General features: G+C 32.7%; 1 protein-coding gene across 1 annotated transcript in view; it reads right to left on the bottom strand.

The window, feature by feature from the left end:
• Positions 1 to 21,353, bottom strand: part of LOC142349152 (uncharacterized) — a 34,405-nt gene extending 13,052 nt beyond the window's left edge. Inside the window, exons 1-4 of the mRNA XM_075400567.1 lie at positions 21,237 to 21,353; positions 18,546 to 18,687; positions 11,404 to 11,553; positions 7,102 to 7,247 (exon numbers count right to left, since the gene is read on the bottom strand). Coding sequence (XP_075256682.1) covers positions 7,102 to 7,247; positions 11,404 to 11,553; positions 18,546 to 18,687; positions 21,237 to 21,270 — 472 coding nt within the window. The 5' untranslated portion in view covers positions 21,271 to 21,353. The remainder of the gene's footprint in view (positions 1 to 7,101; positions 7,248 to 11,403; positions 11,554 to 18,545; positions 18,688 to 21,236) is intronic.
• Positions 21,354 to 21,612: the final 259 nt, after the last annotated feature.

Here is a 21,612-nt window from a genome sequence, read left to right as displayed (position 1 = left end):
CCTACCTCAGCACACGTCTTAAATCCTATGGCGTAAACTCGTTGACTAAAAGTGCAATAGGTTTCGTAATGAGCATCAAACGAACCCATCTAGTGCTTTGAGTGGAGAGCTAATCACTATTAAACCTTTGAAAAAAAAAATTCAAAAATGTTCTTTAACATGAGCTAAGCATAAATTCTTTTTTGGGAAATGTGAGTCAGTCTCAGTAATGACAGGACCCCCTTCTTCCTACTGCAACCAAAATCTATCTCGTTAGCGGTTTTATCTTCTAGCTATTGGTTATATGACTTCAATGCAAATTTTCTCTGGACATTTTGTATTATTGGGTCCTTTTGAAGTCTTATCACATTATCCTATTAATGACGGCTCCCATTGATTTAGTAAGGACGGTTTGGAGATCATAGATAACGTTTTCAGTGAAAAAACTTATGGTTTAATTGGCTTCAGCACTTTCTTATCGCACTTTTCCATAGCATTCAAACTGAAAACTCTATAGTATTCAAGATCACTATTAAAGGTAATTCTATGGTATCCAAGATGGCCATAACCGGTGTGTATAATATCTAAGAAAACCATTTATGGATGGTTCATGGTATTTAAGAAAGCAATTGATGGTTGGTTTATGGTTTATTGGAAAAAAACTGCAGGAGTAGGGCACTAAAAAAACAGTAACTGGCGAGACTTATGTATCATTAAATTGTTTAAGTTAAATATAATTGAAGGAAAAATAACTAAAAATTCATGCTTTAAATGTTTAATAAATCAAAGTATCAATAAATTAAATTGAATTATTCGTTTTTTCCTTCCTATTCTTAGCGATATTTTTTCAATGCTTCAAGGTTCCTATTTCCAAGACTGGCGTTCTTTTTCAAAAAATCAGGATAGATTTGTGATAAATCGAGACGTAAAGAAACTCACAGCTAAGTGGCCGTATCTTTTAGCTGCTGTTGCTGAAATAGCGTTGAATTTTTTTTTAATAGTAACGATAAAAGTATCAATTCATACTGAAATAATCTTCCTCTCATATGTTGGAACAACTGAGCACTTTCAAAGAAGTTTCATATTCTACCACACACCTAATTTTCTGTAACTTAACTTTAATGTCATTTAAATCAGACTCAATCTACTATCATGTAAAAAGATACTTGATGGGTTTTGTAATAATTTTTGTTTAAGTGCCAAAAAGGTTGACCGCAAAAATGTTATTTTTCTCTGTAATAATTAAATTGAGCTAAAAAATAAGTTATCTTATTTCATTAGGTCCAGTCTTGAGATTTATTAATTTCGGTGGTTGGTTTGGAAGATTTCCGGTTACGTTACTAGAATTTAATTTTTTCCGCTTATGAGGCGACATAGGGCCAATCTTGCTAAATTTGAAAGGAATGTGGTTCAACTTGATGGAGGAATTTGGGTTCATCCTATTTTGTTATGCAAAGACGACCACTCTCAGGGGCTTTATTATTGTAAGAACAAAACAAAATGCTCATATTTTTAAACATGCGTATAAAATAGTCAAAATTGTTGTTTCTTTTAAATGGTATCGCCGGTTGTTAAAAAAATTTTGCCACTAAATTTCATATTTAGAAAAAAAATTGCTGTCTTACAATGCTTGAATGATTTGGCACTCTCATGAAATTTTGAACTTAGCATAAATGATCAACAAAGCTAGCCTTGTGGTCCTCTATTTAGCTAAAAAATTATAGCCTTTAACAGTTTCCCTCCCTTATGTCGATTCGTTTCTTGGAATGCTGGGAGGCTTAGCTCTGGATAAGCGTCCGCATCTGCTGTTCTGCTCAAAAATGTCGACTTTTACTTACCTTCATTTTTAATTTTTCCGACCCCACTTGTGGGGGAAGGAACTATACACTCAATTTGGTTTTTTTTTGTTCAGACAATTTTGACCGATCGATATATTCATCGTAGAGAAATGTGAGTGGTATTATGTGAGGCTGGTAAAAATATCATCCAGCCTAGAATTCGAACATAAAAAGATTTTTTTTGAATTTCATTTCTTTTTTGAGGAGTTATTAAGGTTTAAATTTTCATGTGAACACGTGATATTCGTTTCACTTTTGTTCACTTTTACCGGAATTTTTGTTGAATTAACACGTTTGCTACAAAAATTTTAAATCAAAATTACCTTTCACGCGACAAAAAAAATCAATTTTCTGTTCCTTATAGATAAAAGGCAATTAAAAAACTAGTTCTGGTCTCATAGGAAAGTTTACTATAAAAAAAATCGAATTCTATTAGAGAGCTCCTTTTTTAGAAAAAATTGTTTTTTTTTGTTTTTTCAAGCCACCTAGATGCTAGTCACTTTTCATATTGAGGTTCCGTTAATAACAAACCTCATTATAATCAAATGAAGCCCAAGGAACAAAATTCGTTTCCAAGGTTTTTTGGATTCGTATGTCAGTTTTCGTAATTTTAAATAAAATTTTGATTTGATTTTCTTTATGAGGTTCTACTAAAATTTTGGAATCCTATGGCATAAACTTGTTGACTAAAAGTCCAATAGGTTTCTTAATGAGCATCAGACAAACCCATCTAGTGCTTTGAATGGAGAGCTAGTCACTATTAAATCTATGAAAAAAAAATTCAAAAATTTTCTTTAACATGAGCTAATCATAAACTTTTTTTGTGAACTATGGCTGTTAATGGCTGTTAAGACTTTGAAAAAAACTTCAAAATTTTTCTTTAACATGAGCTAAGTATCAATTCTTCTTTGGGAAATGTGAGTCAGTCTCAGTAATGACAGGACCCCCTTCTTCCTACAGCAACCAAAATCTATCTCGTTAGCAGTTTTATCTTCTAGCTATTGGTTATATGACTTCAATGCCACAAGATTTCAAATTTTCTCTGGACATTTCGTATTATTGGGTCCTTTTGAAGTCTTATCATTTTATCCTAATAATGACGGCTCCCATTGATTTAGTAAGAACGTTTTGGAGATCATAGATAACGTTTTCAGGGAAAAAACTTATGGTTTAAATGGCTTCAGCACCTTCTTATCGCACTTTTCCACTGAGTTTTTTTATTTTGCCTGTTTTTGTTGTTGTTTTCATGGTCAATGACATGTTGTAATGTCGTATTGATATCTTTTGATTGAAACATCCTTGTCGTCACGTCTAGCATATTTAGCGTATTTAATGGCTTCCGTCCAAAGCTATTGAATTTTATGACGCTGATACCATGGGTTTTCTCAAAAATTTCGTGGTCTTGATGTTTTTTTCATTGCCTTATAACTTATTATGATGAGTTATGGTTGACCTATGATAAAAAATATCATTGCCTTCCCATTGATGAAGACCTTAGCGTGTTTATTTAATTCCATTGAGAGCTATTGAATTCAATGGCTTTGATAGCAGTCGTTTCCTTAAAAAAACTTCTTGGTTTTAATATTTTTCCTTGAATTGGTTTTTCTCAAGTCTTCTTCGTAATTAACGTTTTCAGAGAAAAAACTTGTGGTTTAAATGGCTTCAAAACTTTCTTATTGCACTTTTCTCCAGAACTTTTTGTTTTTGCCTGTATATGTTTTTTTTTCATAGTCATAAGATATTTTGTGATATCTTATTGATTATGCATTTATGAAAAACATCCATTTACTCACATCGTGGCGTAACTGAGCGTATTTATGGATTTCCGATGAAAGCTATTGACTTTAAAGTCTGTTAAGACTTTAAAAGTATTTTTTGTAATTTTTTTTTGAACATAAATCAATATCAAGCTTATTTTGGTGAACTGTAAGTCAGTCTCAGTAAGGACAGAACCGATTCCCTTTCTACTACAACAAAAAAAATCTAGTTGGCGGTTTCTATTTCTAACTATTGGTTATATGGTTTCGATGCCACAAGATTTCAAAATTTTAAAAAAATTTTTTTCACATTTCGTATTATTGGTTCCTTTTTAAAACTTATCCTGTTATCCTTATATTAATGACTCCCATTGGCTTAGAAAAAACTTCAATGGAAATAGGTATAGTTTTTAGAGAAAAACTTTTAGTTTTATTGGCTTCGACGCTTTCCGGTACTTTTTTATTAGAACTTTTGGATTTTGCCTGTTTTTGTTGTTTTTTTATAATCATAAGACATATTGATATCTCTGATTGATTACGTATGCATAAAAAACATCCTTTTACAAACATCAAGGCTTAACTGAGCTTAATTATTGACTTCCGTTGAAAGCTTTTGAAATTAATGTTTGTTAAGTCTATAAAAATATTTTTCGAAAAGATTTTCTTTTGAATATAAATTAATATTAAGCTTTTTTCTTGATTTATAAGTCAGTCTCCGTAATGACAGAGATCTTTCGTTTCTATTTTCACATAAATTTATCTAATTAGCGGTCTTACCTTCTAACTATTGGCTGTATGACTACAACGGAACAAGGTTTCAAGTTTTTAAAAAAATTTTTGGGCATTTCGTATTGTTGGTTCCATTTAAAATCTTATCCTGTTTTCCTAATTTTAATGGCTCCCATTTGCTTAATAAAGAAGTTAGAGGGGCCATAGCAAAAGTTTTCGGAGAAAACTTATTGTTTTGATTGGCTTCGACACTTTCTTGCACACTACGGGAAATTTTCGTTTTTGCCTGTATTTGTTGTTTTTTCATAGTTATAAGACATATCTTGATGTCTTATTGATTACCTATGCATGACAAAAATCTTTGTACTCACATCGTGAAATACCTGAGCGTGTTTATTGAAGTTCCTTGAGAGCTATTAAGTTCAATGGTTGTTAAGGTTTAAAGTCTGTTTTTTTCAACATTATTCGATCTTAACCCCATTTTCTTGAACTTTAAGTTAGTCTCAGTAATGAGAGAGCATTTTCTAACTATTTTTTTTAATTCGCTGTACGAGTTTTCATTTTTTTCTATGTCTTTTTTTCCGTAATTTTGGTTGCTTTTGAAATCTTATTACTATATCCTAATATTGATAGTTCCCCTGAGCTTGGAGAACACGTTCAAAGGATCGTGAAAAAAGTTTTCAGAGAAAAGCGTATGGTTTAATCGGTTTCGACACTTTCATCAATTTTTTATGTTTTGCCTGTATTTGTTGCTGTTTTCATAGTCAATGACATGTTGTAATGCCTTATTGAATGACATCCTTTTTGTAACATCTAGAATATTTAGCGTACTTATTGGCTTCCGTTAAAAGCTATTGATTTTTATGATGTTGATACCATGGGTTTTCTCAAAAATTTCGTGGTCCTGATGTATTTGTTATTGCCATACGATTATCTGTGATGAGTTATCATTGAACTATGGTAAAAAGAATACCATTGCCTTCACATTGAGGAAGACCTTAGCGTGTTTTGTTAATTCCATAGAGAGATTTTGAATTCAATGGCTTTGATACTAGTGGTTTCTTTAAAAAAACTTCGTGGTTTTAATATATCTTTTCAGATTTGTTTTTTGTTTAGGTCTTTTTAAAACATGAAAAACAATCCCATTGCTTTTAAAAAACTATTTGAAAATAGAAAAATATTCCTGAAAATTTCATTCTCCAATGGCTTTGACACTTTTCTCGCTTATTTTTTTTTGAGTTTTCTGTTTTTGATTTTTTTCTTTCTTTAGGTAGCCCTCAATTTCTGTTCGGTCTCATAAACTTCTAATTGCCAAGTAAATGAACGATTTTAGATGAGCAAGATGTCTTAAAGTTTATGATATTATACATTTTCAAAGATTTTTCAAACTTTTCAGTTTTTGTTGTTCTTTCAGTCAACTTGTAACTGTTTATCGTCATTGAGAGGTCCCATCCAATTCCCTGAATTTCAATAATTACCATGTTCACTGATATTATGTAGTAACCGATGTTTTGCTTGGTGGACAGGATGCGTTTTCATAAAAATTATGTGCGTGGTGTATTTGTGTTTCTTTTTCTCTTCTTTTCGCACAGTCAGGTAATAACAGAAGCACTGATTTTCAAATGCGGCCCAAATGAATCTATTGATTTTTTCAGTACAATTTTAGCTGAATTGTTATAAATAAAAACTGAAATAAAAATACATAATGTTCAGATAATAGCTATCGATTTTAATGTCTTCAATTTTTTGTGTTTTTGCAAATTGTTCGTAATTTTTGAGATTTTCTGCGTCTTTAGTCCGTTCCTATGGCTTATTCTAAAAAAAGACAGGTCCCATTGGTTTCATAGTGACTTTTTAGTAAATTTATCAAGAATTATTTTGTTATAAGCTAAAGATTTCTTAGACTTTTGAAATTATTTGGTTTAAAAATGTTGATTGATTTTTGATTTCAACCTCATTTTATCTTCTCTTTGTCGAATTGTTACTTAGTCTCAGAAACCAGCCATCTGCTGTTTGTTTAGGAGAAACTAAATTTGTTTAGTTAAGGTTTTATCTGATTGCATTTTGACGATGTTTCTAGGTGCTTTTAAATTTAGATGTTGGCTTTCTGCCGTGAAATTTTTGTTTTTGCTTATTTTTTGGTTTTTTTCTCGTAGTCTTTTCAGTGGCAGATCACGTGAGCGCTGTAAATAGGCATGGCATTATGTAATTCAATAAGTAGTAAGGTTTTGTAACAGTTATTTGTTTTTTTAAACTCAAACATCTTTTTTTGTTATCTCTTCAATTGGATGACACTTAAGTCAGAAACGTAGATGAGCTCGGGTCGGAACATCATATGCAAACGCACATTCACGAGCCTCCTTGTTGATTATGAAAAAAGAGCGGGATCGACCGCTGCATCGCATGAGGACCATGGTTGATTATATTTGGCATAAAAAGACCGTTGGTCAACGTAAGATTTGAAAAGAGCTTGGGTCAACCCATGAAGACTTTGGTCGGCTTTAGTAATGGGCTTGACCATGTAATTAAGGTACGGAATTCACACCAACTTCGACATTATTGGTTTTTTTCATATAGTCGATCCCACTAATAGGGTACTTCCCAATTTGAGGGTGGACATACAAGTAGTTGCTGAAACTATTAGACAAAAACCCAAAATTTATTCAGACAAAACCACTCAAATTTATTGTCCAGGTTGAAAGGGTGGAGGTATAAATGACTCTGAATACATAGTTGAGCACCCTATGGGCATAGCAGAAAGAGAATCTCATGATATGGGACGTTTTCAGGAAACTAGCCTTCTGAGGTTTTGTCGAGTGGGAACCAATTGATGAAGGAGTACACTGGACGTATGAGGTCTTCAAATGCTGCTCTTTGACCACTGTCGTTTTCAAAGTCACTCTGTCTCTCTTCATACGACAGTCGAAGAAAACAGAAGTGTTTGCTGAAATAAAAACTTATAATTTTTAAAAAAAATTTTAGAGGGTATAGGATTGAAGTGTCCATTTACAATGAGATCATTCAAAATGTGCACGAGATCAAAGATAAAGTCCGCATTATTTACCCGGACTTTAAAGTTGCGTATTAAAGTTGCGGACTTTTTATGGTGACACTTTTATGATTTAGCAAGGACGTTTTGGCGACCTTGAATAACGTTTTCAGAGGAAAACTTATGATTTAAATGGCTTCAGCACATTCTTATCACATTTTTCCACAGAGTTTTTTTTATTTTGCCTGTTTTTGCTGTTGTTTTCATTGTCAATGACATGTTGTAATGTTTTATTGATATCTTTTGAATGACAAACATCCTTGGCGTCACATCTATTATAATTAGCGTAATGAATGGCTTCCGTCGAAATTTTTTGAATTTAATGACGCTGATACCATGGGTTTTGTCAAAAACTTCGTTGTCTTGATGTGTTTTTCATTGCCATAAAATTTTTTGGGATGAGTTATCGTTGACCCATGATAAAAAAATACCATTGCCTTCTCATTGAGGAAGACCTTAGCGTGTTCTCTTTATTCCATTGGGGGCTATTGAATTCATTGGATTTGATACTAGTGGTTTCCTTAAAAAAAACTTCTTGGCTTTAATATATTTGTTTAAATTGGTTTCACATCGTGGCGTAACTGAGCATATTTATTGACTTCCGATGAAAGCTATTGAACTTCAAGGCTGTTAAGACTTTAAAAGTATTTTTTGAAATTTTTTCAAAACATAAATCAATCGTAAGCCTATTTTCGTGAACTGTAAGTCAGTCTCATCTAGGACAGAACCAATTCCCTTTCTACTACAACAAAAAAAATCTAGTTGGCGGTTTCTATCTTCTATCTATTGGTTATATGGTTTCAATGCCAAAAGATTTCAAAATTTTTAAAAAATTTTTCTGACATTTCGTATTATTGGTCCCTTTTTTAAAACTTATCCTGTTATCCTTGTATAAACGACTCCCATTGGCTTAGAAAAGAACGTCAATGGATATAGGTAAAGTTTTCAGAGAAAAACTTATCGTTTAAATGGCTTCGACACTTTCTTGCACTTTTTTACGAGAATTTTTGTATTTTGCCTGTTTTTGTTGTTTTCTTTTATAATCATAAGACATATTGTGATCTCTTATTGATTACGTATGCATGAAAAACATCCTTTTACAAACATTGAGGCGTAAATGAGCGTATTTTTTGACTTCGGTTGAAAGCTTAGGATATTAATGGCTGTTAAGTCTATAAAAATATTTTTTGAAAAGTTTTTCTTTTGAAAAAAAAAATCAAAATTAAGCTTTTTTTCTTGATTTATAAGTCAGTCCCAGTTTTTTTGGACATTTTTTTGGAAATGTCCCAAATTTTTTGGAAACTTCGTATTGTTGGTTCTATTTGAAATCTTATCCTGTTATCCTGATTTTAATGGCTCACCTTTGCTTAATAAAGAAATTAAATGGATCATAGCTAAAGTTTTCGGAGAAAACTTATGGTTTGATTTGCTTCGACACTTTTTTGCACACTTTTCTACGGGAAAATTTCCTTTTGGCCTGTGTTTTTTGTTTTTTCATAGTTATAGGACATATCGTGATGTCTTATTGATTACCTATGCATGACAAACAACTTTGTACTCACATCGTGACATAACTGAGCGTATTTATTGAAGTTCGTTGAAAGCTATTAAGCTCAATGGTTGTTAAGGCTTAAAGTTTGTTTTTTTTCAAAATTAATCAATCTTAACCCTATTTTCTTGAACTTTGAGTTAGTCTCAGTAATGCGAGAGCAATTTTTCTTTCAATTTCAACAAAAAGTTATCTAGTTAGAGTCTTTATCTTCTAACTATTGGGTTTTTTGACTTCGATGTACAAGATTTCATAATTTTTTTTTAGTTTTTATGTATTTTTTCTGTAATTTTGGCTGCTTTTGAAATCTTATTACTATATCCTAATATTGATAGTTCCCCTGGGCTTAGAGAACACGTTCAAAGGATCGTACAAAAAGTGTTCAGAGAAAAGCTTATGGTTTAATTGGCTTCAACACTTTCCTCGATTTTTTGTGTTTTGCCTGTATTTGTTTTTGTTCTCATAGTCGATGACTTGTTGTGATGCCTTATTGATAACTTTTGAATGACATCTTTGTTGTCACATCTAGCATATTTAGCGTATTTAATGGCTTCCGTTAAAAGCTTTTGAATTTTATAATGTTGATACCCTGAGTTTTCTCAAAAAAGTTGTGGTCTTGATGTATTTGTCATTGCCATACAATTTAGTGTGATCAGTTATCGTTGAACTATGATAAAAAAATACCATTGCCTTCCCATTGAGGAAGACCTTAGAGTATCTAATTAATTCCATTGAGAGCTATTGAATTCAATGGCTTTGATACTAGTGGTTTCCTAATAAAAACTTCGTGGTTTTAATATATTTGTTTAAAATTGTTTTTTTCAAGTCTTTTTAATATATTAAAAACAATCCCATTGCTTTTAAAAAACTATTTTAAAATCGAAACGTTTTTACTGAAAACTTCTTTCTCAAATGGCTTTGACACTTTTCTCGCTTACTTTTTTGAGTTTTCTGTTTTTGCTTTTTTTCATTCTTTAGGTAACCCTCAAATTCTGATCGCTCTCATAAACTTCTAATTGCCAATTAAATGAACGATTTTAGATGAGCAAGGTGTCTTAAAGTTTATGATATTATACATTTTCAAAGATTTTTCAAACTTTTCAGTTTTTGTTGTTCTTTTCGTCAACTTGTAACTGTTTATCGTCATTGAGAGGTCCCATCCAATTCCTTGAATTTCAAAAATTAGCATGTCCACTGATATTATGTAGTAACTGATGTTTTGCTTGGTGGACAGGATGCGTTTTCATAAAAATTATGTGCGTGGTGTATTTGTTTTTCTTTTTCTCTTCTTTTCGCACATTCAGGTAATAACAGAAGCAATGATTTTCAAATACGGCCCAAATGAATCTTTTGATTTTTTCAGTACAATTTTAGCTGAATTGTTATAAATAAAAACTGAAAAAAAAATACATAATGTTCAGATAATAGCTATCGATTTTAATGGCTTCAATTTTTTGAGTTTTTGCAAACTGTTCGTAATTTTTGAGATTTTCTTCGTCTTTAGTCCGTTCCTATGGCTTATTCTAAAAAAAGACAGGTCCCATTGGTTTCATAGTGACTTTTTAGTAAATTTATCAAGATATATTTCGTTATAAGCTAAAGATTTCTTAGACTTTTGGAATTATTTGGTTTAAAAATGTTGATTGATTTTTGATTTCACCTCATTTTATCTTCTCTTTGTCGAATTGTTACTTAGTCTCAGAAACCAGCCATCTGCTGTTTGTTTAGGAGAAACTAAATTTGTTTAGTTAAGGTTTTATCTGATTGCATTTTGACGATGTTTCTAGGTGCTTTTAAATTTAGATGTTGGCTTTCTGCCGTGAAATTTTTGTTTTTGCTTATTTTGTTGTTTTTTTTCTCGTAGTCTTTTCAGTTGCAGATCACGTGAGCGCTGTAATGAGGCATGGCATTATGTAATTCAATAAGTAGTAAGGTTTTGTAACAGTTATTTGTTTTTTTAAACTCAAACATCTTTTTTTGTTATCTCTTCAATTGGATGACACTTAAGTCAGAAACGTAGATGAGCTCGGGTCGGAACATCATATGCAAACGCACATTCACGAGCCTCCTTGTTGATTATGAAAAAAGAGCGGGATCGACCGCTGCATCGCATGAGGACCATGGTTGATTATATTTGGCATAAAAAGACCGTTGGTCAACGTAAGATTTGAAAAGAGCTTGGGTCAACCCATGAAGACTTTGGTCGGCTTTAGTAATGGGCTTGACCATGTAATTAAGGTACGGAATTCACACCAACTTCGACATTATTGGTTTTTTTCATATAGTCGATCCCACTAATAGGGTACTTCCCAATTTGAGGGTGGACATACAAGTAGTTGCTGAAACTATTAGACAAAAACCCAAAATTTATTCAGACAAAACCACTCAAATTTATTGTCCAGGTTGAAAGGGTGGAGGTATAAATGACTCTGAATACATAGTTGAGCACCCTATGGGCATAGCAGAAAGAGAATCTCATGATATGGGACGTTTTCAGGAAACTAGCCTTCTGAGGTTTTGTCGAGTGGGAACCAATTGATGAAGGAGTACACTGGACGTATGAGGTCTTCAAATGCTGCTCTTTGACCACTGTCGTTTTCAAAGTCACTCTGTCTCTCTTCATACGACAGTCGAAGAAAACAGAAGTGTTTGCTGAAATAAAAACTTATAATTTTTAAAAAAAATTTTAGAGGGTATAGGATTGAAGTGTCCATTTACAATGAGATCATTCAAAATGTGCACGAGATCAAAGATAAAGTCCGCATTATTTACCCGGACTTTAAAGTTGCGTATTAAAGTTGCGGACTTTTTATGGTGACACTTTTATTTTCACCGCTCTCTTTTGGTATTAATGAAACATTTTTCGTCGCTGAAGCGTTGAAAGAAATTTGACCACTAAAAAGCAATTGAGGTGAAAATCAAATGTCAATATAAGCGCTACCCAGGTTGAGGTCCCAGACAGAAAGTCGATATGTCCAGACCCAGATGAACGCACGACGGGGGTGTCGTGCGTTCAAATTTACATGGTCTGGAAACAAGGAAAAACGCACGAAAGTCTGGACATGAACGCCCGAATAGTCTGGTGAACGCACAAAAGTCTGATCATGAACGCAAGAATAGTCTGGTGAAAATATTGCCCGTTGATTGAAGTGGAGTGAATTAAAATTCGATTTTAAAAAAATATAGAAACGGCGTCAACAGTTGTGCAGTGATAGGAGAAGTGCCTGCTAATTTAGTGGTTTGTGGTTTGAACCCCTTGGACAGCGGTTTGCTAGATTTGCTCTAAATGCCGCGACAAAGAAAATAACGCGGGAAACCAAAATTATCGCGAAATACCATTGCTAAGAGACATCTCAATCAGTCAAATCAAAGTTAGTTCATTACAGAAGGACTACAGTCTGAGCAATAAAAAGCGTTAAAACAGGACAGTTTCACTGCTAAAAAGCACTAATCTTACAAAAAATTGCCTTTGAAATTTAAATTTGATCCGAAATACATACATACACAATCTATTGTTAATTAACGGTAGATGCATTGTCACTGTAAAATCTTAAATCCGATATATTGCAAGTTGATATTTTCAATGGTCATGTTTAGGTTGGGCAGTAAAAGATGGTGCTAATATTTTAGTGGAGCCGATACGTTTTCTCTTGAGCGTATATCTTAAACATAACACATTTCCTTCTCTACTGAAGTTGTCAAACTTTACGCCTGTCCACAAAAAAGGAGACACTGCTGAATTATAGGCCTATTTCTATAACGACTGCTTTGCCAAAAATTTATTGAGATACTAATCAAAGTTCAAATCGAGGAGCAACTATCAAACTTCAGCCTCCTATCGAAAGAACAGTTTAGATTCAAAAAAAAAATTTCAACAATTGATGCTCTTGTTTATCTGACAGAAACTGTAATACAGAAATTTGAGGACAAAAGTAGTCACTGCAGGGTTTTTGGACTTGTCAAAAGCTTTTGATTCATTTGACCACTCGCTTTTACTAGAAAAACTTAAACACCTTGGTTTCTGCTCTGCGGCTGTCCTTTTCAATAGGAGTTACCTCAGTAGCCGACATCAACGAGTAGTGATACAGAAGTTGAATCTTACTGGCTGGATGTCAGGCAAGGAGTTCCACAGAGCACATTTATAGGACCACTTATTTTCAATCTATACCTAATTGACCTACCAAGTTTCATCAACTGCAGTGTAATCCAATACAATGACGATGCAGTTGTTTATAATTTCGGCGCAAAAATTACCGATTGCAAGTTACATTTAGAGAAATCAAATTCTTTTTCCTGTTGACCATTTTTCATGTCATTCCTTATAATTGAATTCAGAAAAAATAGAGTTCATTGTCTTTGGCACCTCATCCACAGCAGAGTCTATTAAAAGTGACAACCATAGAAAAAAAATTGAGAATGTGCAATATCTCGGAGTATGTGTGGAGAAAACATTTTTGTAGCAACAACAAGTTAAATAAATAGTCAGCAAGTTGACGCAAAGAATAAAAACACTCCATATCCTCAGAAAAGTAGTACCATACAATTTGCGCAAAATCTGAGTTTTTTCGTGATAAGTGATCTCCAGTACTCAGCTGTTTTGCATTTTTCTGTTTCAAAAAAAATTGTGACAACCTTAGAAAAGCAACTGAATTGGGCAGTAAAAGCCTGTTACCTTCATCGATTTAACATTTGTTCTCTTTCTGTCAAACTAGATAATTATATAGTGCCAATTAAACTATTGCTTGAATACAGAACAGCACTGTATGTCATTAAACTCTTGACATATAAGAAACCTGTCTTCCGGAGAATAACAGGACTTAACTGTCGAACATATTGGTTTTACAGGCATTCAAGAACGAAAACCATTTTTCTTGAAGTGAAATCAAACACAACATGGCTGGACAAAAGTGTCATTATTAGAGGCTTATCAGTTATTAATTGTCTTGAAAAAAGCCTAAAAGGGAATTGATCAAACAGGCGGTTTTTGAAAAGTCTTCAAAAACTCTTTTTTTCAACAATTTCAGAAGGACCCAATGGGAAACATTGTCGGCAATGTTTCTTGGAAAACTTTTAGGTTTAACTAACGCGTCTATTGTGAGTTTGTATACTCACACGTGAGCTTAGAAATTGTCTCTTGTACTTTGAGAAGAAAATCTTTTACCTGACCTAATTATACTCATTTGGAAATTCAGTTAATTTTAGGTTTCACTGTTTTGTTTAAAAACATTGGTGAACGAGATAAGCATGTCAAAAATTGTTCATTGTTGCTAAAATGAAAAGAGTCTTAACCGAAATGAGTCTTAACCTTAATGAGTCTCTCTTTTATTGAGGAAAATTTCAAAACAAGCGTACAATTAGGCAGTTTTCCTCGTTGTACTTCTTTTAGAAGGTTTGTTGCTTTGTCAGTAAAGTTTACCTGAAAAAATTGTTTCACAGCCAACACAGACAAGTTTAGGGTCTATACTATAGGGCAAATGCCGACTGACAAAACACTGATTGTAGAATGTTCATATTATGAGGCATCATTTTTATTAGTCTAGATTTTCATTAAAATCATTAGTGGGATGTCTTAAACCAAGTTCTTAATTTCATAAAATTAACTTTCCTTTGATTAAACAAAACTATAAGAGTTCAATTTTTAGAGGGAATTAAACTGTAACTAAGAAATAAACCCCCGTAAAAAACAAATGAGAGCTATTACACGTGTTCCGGGGATCTCATTAAGCTTAAAAGTATCTCATATGCACTTTAAAATTCTGTTATTGCGTATCACTAAGTCAATTGGCGTTATTTTTCAACTTTTTCAGTGTTCCAGAATTTTTAGCGAAAACAGGAATTGTTCTCCTATAAATGTCAAATGTTTACATTTTCGTAATCGGAATGGCTAAAAAACAAGCTAAACTTGACATTGTTAAAGTATATTAACTGTTTCCATTTGGTTGAACAAATTCGTAATGTATCTTATTGGCAACAGCTCCGTATTGTTAAAATTTTGAACTCTTTAATGTTTTTGTCACAACTGCAACCGCTTCCCCAGCTGAACTACTGTCTGTAATGCTAGTGTTGCTCGGCGATGCATAGAAGGGACTGATATTGAGCACCAATAACTTTTCCCGGAAAAACACGATTTCATTGACTTTGAAATACCACGTTCCAATCAATTTTATTTATGAAAAAAAAATTGTTGGATCCAAAAAATGACCATTTTCATTTTGATCGCATTTATTTAAAAAAGCTTCTAAAAACTCACTAAACGACAGACTTTTACTCCGCTTTAAGTAGGCTATGGATCGTCTTTTTATAGTCAATATTGACTTGTCCATTAAAATTATCAGGTCTTTTCGTAAGTCGATGTCTAATCCTGGGTGTTTATCCAGTGTCGTTATAATAACTCAAGGAGGCTCGATCGCACATATTGTTCCGACCTCGCTCATCCACATTCTTGAATTAATTGGCTACCAAATAATGAAGAGATAGAAAACTTTCAAAAACTTACATATCGCTCAGTACGCCACTCATGAAATTAAATAATGCCACGTTAGAGGGCTGATGAAATTTTTTGTTAATAGGACAACTAGAAAAAAAAAAACAACAATAAAAATCAAATACCAAATTTTGATTACCACCAAAACTCGATGTCTAGACTAAGACAATCATAAAAAACTCATCAAATAAATCAAAACAAAACAACGCAACCTACATTTTATTAGAAAAGACATGTGACCTGTCCTCAATCGACCTGGTCAGCAAAAAAGAGCAAAAAATGGTAAGTTAAAAAGACATTTCTAATTTTGACAAAAGACAATTTCAAATTGATTATTATCATTAGGAATTAACTAAAATGTGAATCACTAAAACGTGCTTTTATATCTCCATAGGAAGCAATTGAGACCCGTCATAATCCAGTCTACGTCATACGACTACAAAAAGAAAGACAAAAGCCCTCAAAATTATAAAGTTTATTTTAATTTTGAGCGAAAATGGCAGCAAAGCAGTTACAACCAAAAACTTTTCACTCAGATCAATAAAAATGTCCAACCCAATGGGACCTACATTAAAAATTATAATTTTGAAAGGAAAGAAAATTCCTTTAAAATGTGCAACTACGAAAAAAACTCAAATATTCTAAGATATCGTATATATAATAAAAGTAGTAACAATGGCAAAAAAGAAATGGTTGAAATTGAAACCCAAATAATGATTAAAAAATAAATAATCGGAAATGTGTTTCGACCTTACTCTACAGAGACTAATCAACAAATTAACCGAAAAAGTACATAAAAAGGCGAAGTTTAAAACCTAAATTAGTTTTTGAAAACAAATATTTTCAAAAGTCAAAACAGACATAAGATTGCAACAACAAAAATGATTTATATTGCAAAACTTCAGGAAGTTTATTGGCATTGGTATCAGTGAGACTAAGCTACGAGAAAACAAGAAAGCAACAACTAATACAGGCAGAAGCCAAATTTTCACAAACAATTTTATGAAACCAAAGTGTTCAAGGCTCTAAGTTTATCAAATGCTATCTGCAAGCACTTTGAATGATCATGCGCTTCTCAGCTCAACATCAACGTGTCTTCTTTATAAAAGACCTATAGAGAATTGACAACAATACGAAACCCGAAAATTGAACAGAAAAGAAATCTGGAAAAATTTTGTGAAACTGTCGAAGTCAGCTGTCAAAACATCTAACTAACAGAGAAAAAAATGTTTGAATCAGCAATAAAAATTGGAGACCTCTTGTTTTAGAGATTGGGTTACGTGGTGACAAAAATGAGAGCAAAAACGAGACAGTTGATAAAAAAATCTTTCTCAAAAGTTAATTTGAAAATCATTAAAACAATTGCTATAATTTAAGACTTTTAAATAGGTAGCAACTGGGACTTATAGTTATCAGGTATAGGTTGTACAACAACAAACAGAACGACAAATATACGGGAAAAAATCCAAAAAAAAATTTGCGAGAGAAAAGAGTCTCAACCCAGAAGCAGAAACTATTCTCTAAAAAAAGATATTCCTATGCACCTTTTTTTCGAAGCTCATCATTTTCCCAACTACTCTCTCCTTCAGTTGAATTTTTTAATAATGTGGTTTTTCGGCAAGAAAACAAAGTGAACCTATAAAATATGCATTTATGCTCAAAAATGAAAAAAATATTGAAAACTCGCCTTATCAAAACCAAGAAACCGTTAGTTAAATATAAAACAGACTTTATACTGTAACTCACAGAAAATGAATCTCCACCTGTTTTCACTGAAAAATAGCATAAACTAGTGGCAAATTTCAAGAATTAACCAACTTTATCTTGAAACAAATATTTTCAATGTCTTAAGAGACTCTTGATAACACCTGAAAATATTGCGCGGGTTCATATATACCTCATAAAAAGCAAACTCAATCTTTGGGTAGGGAGACTATGTCAATTGATGACAAAAATTATAACAAATGAAAACGAAAAGTAAGAAGTCCATAAAGTTTAACGAAAACAATTGGTTAGAGCCATAATATCCATGAGCTTTACTGTAACAATATATGTTTGCTGAGTCTCAGTTTTGTCTCAAATATTATCTGTCAGTAATTGAGCAAAGATTTGAATTTCTTATCAGTAATTTACATAAAACCTAAAACATCGAAAAATGTAGGAAAAAGACCGCATTGCATTAAAATTCATTTTTTTACCGTTCAAGTTCATTGTGAGATGAAGATCATCCCTGATAATGATGCACGTCTAATTAAAATAATCATTTGTTCAAATGGCTTCGAAAAAGATCAATTTTCAAACAAAATTCCGCAATCTATCAGAAATGAATAATGCTTTTTGTAAAATTATCGAGATTAAATTTGCAACAAAAATCTGGCAAAATTTTGATTCCGGACGACTTTTAAGGCCAACACGAGTATAATTAGCTCTATTTCAAGTTGTTAAAGAATATGACCTCAGTTATAAAGTGTCAACTTCCGGCAAATTTAAAGAAAGAGGGCTAAAGAAAAAACTTTTTTGGTCCAAATTTTGACCAAAAAAAGTTGGAGCCGAAAAAACTCGCATCGAACAATTCAGCAATATATAAAATAAAACAATCGAACAATATAAAAAATCAATCCCACTTCTGTTAACAATTTTATTAGATTTTTAGCACAATTGACGGAAATTGGGTCAAAAATACGGAAAAGGTGAATGAAAACAACGGAAAATCGTCCTCTATTCAAAAAATATTAGACCTCAATAGCTCCCAGCAAAAAACAAAAAGCAAAAACTCCTTTTAATCCCATATTCTACGCTGGACCGGCTTTCTAATGATACCACTCACAACTCTCTACGATGATTTTAATGATGGGCCAAAATTGACTGAACAAAAAAAACCGTTTGAGTATATAGTTCCTCCCCCCACTAAAGTGGGTCGGAAAGAGAAATACTGTTGTGCCTTTTTCTAAAACTGAGTCTATTGTTAGTACGCAGATAAGACTAGGAAACTCGAGTTGTACCTTCTTGCGTTGAAATAAGTAGCACTCTTTTGCCTATCGTCAATGCAGATAAAAACAACCCTAATTGATTTTGCTTTACATTGGCTTTATTCAAAAACTACCATTTCTCCAGTTTAAATTAGAACCAAGTAACTGATGTATAATTAAATGTGAGAAACCTTCTTTTCCAGCAAGTGAAAGCTCTGTCGACTCTGCGTCTGTTTGGCAGCTGGAAGTCCATCGAGTATTCCGGCTCAGAATCGGACACTCGAACAGGGCGGTGGACAGACAATGTAGCTCGACATGTTGTTGCGAGTAAGCCTTAAAAATTCAGTAACCTTATCTGAATCTCTTTTTCACCATTCATATTTCAAATTGTAATCTTTGACCAAAGTGACATATCTGCTCATTTATTTTTTTATTTCTTAATATGGGTTAGCTGGAAGAAGAGGCGATTAATGTGAGTATGCATTCCGTCAATTTTTATAGGAATGATTTAAAAAACTATTCTCCAGTTGATTGAAAAATGAATTTTCTTCAAAATAATGTTTTGCTATTCTTGTTTCAATTTGGTTAGCATGACAAATTTGGATATTTCGGAAGATTAAAGCTAAATAATTGCAATGAATTCACAATCCTGCAATTTCGAGCTATTCCTTATATATCCTGCTATTTATTATCTTATAGTGAAAATTATTTGTATTATAAGTGAAAACAAATTACTGGGAATAAAATAAACCTAACTCATTTTTTTTTATCAAACTGATATTCCAAAGCTATACTAATTGTTTCTCTTCGCTCTAGAACTGAAATTTTTCTAGAACATACTTGCGACCGCTCTGTTCTTAAAAACTCTGAATTCATTGTAACTTTTCGGCACAATTCTAATTGTTCTCTGGAATGAACCAATGGCTGCTATTCAGAACAAAAATTGTGTCTGATCTACGTTTCTCAATTTTGCATTGACTTTTGTGACACTCTCGCCGATAAGACTATACCAGACCGAAATGCCCTCTGTTTACACTCACCCGGTTTGGCCCTTCTTGGCGACCATACCCAAGAACTATGGCTCCATACAGGCCATACAGAAAGCTCCTTGCATGATCTTGCCATGATTGCCACGATTTGCATTGAATTTTTTTTTTTGCTTTTCTTAGGGTTTGACATGCATATCTGGGTCAATTAAATCATATGAGTCATCCACTTCAACAAGGTCACATCAATGTTTCCTGTATGGCATCCAAGAAAGCATATGTAGCATCCAAGAGACCATATATGGCATCCAAATTTTTCAATGGTAAAAATTTTTAGTTCCTTGCATGCGCGCTCAAAACAATTTCCTGGGCTCGAAGTGGGCGTGAAACAATTTCAGAACCAATTTTATTTGATGATCAGACCAATTTTAGCCCAAAATCACTCCTGATAAAACTCATATGAGCTCAAAGTTGACTCTGATCAACTATCCACATCTCGAAGTCAATGCGTTTGTCACCATCTTTATCATATACACCAGCAAAGCATTTAACAAAGTGTTTGATTTGTAAAATCTTTTGCCTTCGAAATATGAACAATTGAAAAATGCACGTTTTTCATGCAAATGTTAAAAGTTCTCGCAAAAACGCTAAAACTCAATATTTTTTCTTCACAATTGTAGACTCCTCTCTTTAAAGGAACGGTTCTTGTTATCGGCAGAATCTCCCGTTTCCTATCAGAGCCAAAGAAATTCTGTTCAAGCCTCTTATAAAACGATTCTGTATTTTTGAGTCTCGCTAGAGTTACAAAATCATTACCACACATTTTTGTCATTAAAAAGGTCACCAGAAAACGTTTTTTTGAAGCGTCGAAATTGTTTATGATCAGAATCCAATTCGCTTGAATCAACGTTTGATCAGATTAATTTCAATTTTAATCCTGTATTGAGCGCATAAGCAAAAAAATGTGCACTTGATTGATCTTGATCCGAAACCAACTGGAACCTATCAAAAGGAACGGAAGATGTTTTGAGAACAGTTCTAGATAATCGTTCAAGACCCAATTCTTTTCCATCGCGCTTTCAAAATATCGGCGCATTTGGCGTTGTCGAAAAATTTATAAAGTTGTCAAAAATTTCCTCATTCCCACAATTTTTCAAGAGAAAAATTATTGGGACAAAAGTATGGGCTGCAAGTTGGTCTTGCTTTGTCGTTTTTCATTCAAAGTTAAGTTATTTGAGTAACTCATATGTATTCAATCATTACCCAAAAAACCCAAAAATGAATTACATGCCTGTGGACTACTGTGCCAAAAACAAGTCCAACGCGCAGCCCCTCATAGAAGGGGCCTCAATGCAGAGCTGTCAAAACAAAAAAAAACGAAAACAAAATTTTTATAGCAAAATAATGTCAAGAAAATTTTTTCAAAAGTGGTCAGTAGAAATCAAAATGCAGATTATTGAGAGCTTTTATATTTTCACTGATAAAAAAAGTACAGAAACTTGAAAATTTTTCGGCGAGAGATTTGAATAATTTTATCGCCCTCTTTTTTCATTAAATATCTTTTTGTCAACGACGAATTAGTTACCAGTTGATCTAAAATTTCAACAAAAACTTTTTTGGGTAGATTAGCTTTTAAACAGTTGAAACGTTGAGAAGTCTTCCATTTTAAAACATTTTTTGAAGCTATCAGAATTATTTTTGTTGTCAGCCATCGGCCGAATAGTACTCTCCCAGAGTCTTAAATATCAAAAATAGTGGCGATTTTGTAAATTTGACCAAAGCGACCTTAGATGGCTGATAGAAACAATTTGTTATTATTATTATTTTCAAGCGCTGGAAATGTTTTTGCACCTTTACTGGTTTTGTGTGAACACTAAACTAAAACAGTTTACTAACACAAAATTATAATTGAGGATTTTGTCAATATCATTTCTGGACAATCAATAATTATTCGATTTGATTTGATAAAAATAAATCTAAAGTGGAATTCACTTGTTTCTGAACGAAGCAACAAATAACAATAAACAAAACTTTTCTGTATCCAAAGGAACATTTACATTCCTGCCTTGATATTAATTTGATATTTGGAAAAAAATTGTTCAAATTGTCAGAAAGTTTAGCAAAAGCCAACAGTTGGTTAGTCGCAGTATCCAATTTGAGATCAAACAGAAATCCTTGAATGCAAAAGTTGATGACTGGATGTGCTATTTTACTTATAAACTGCCCAATGAAGTTGAAATTTAAGTGCAATACTTTAAAATGTTGCTTGAAA

This window comes from Convolutriloba macropyga, chromosome 11 (assembly GCF_964194025.1).
Source record: "Convolutriloba macropyga chromosome 11, txConMacr16.3, whole genome shotgun sequence".
NCBI classification, from domain to species: Eukaryota; Metazoa; Xenacoelomorpha; order Acoela; family Convolutidae; genus Convolutriloba; species Convolutriloba macropyga.
Note: the sequence above shows the minus strand (reverse complement) of the source record. Positions and strands in the feature narration are given on the sequence as shown.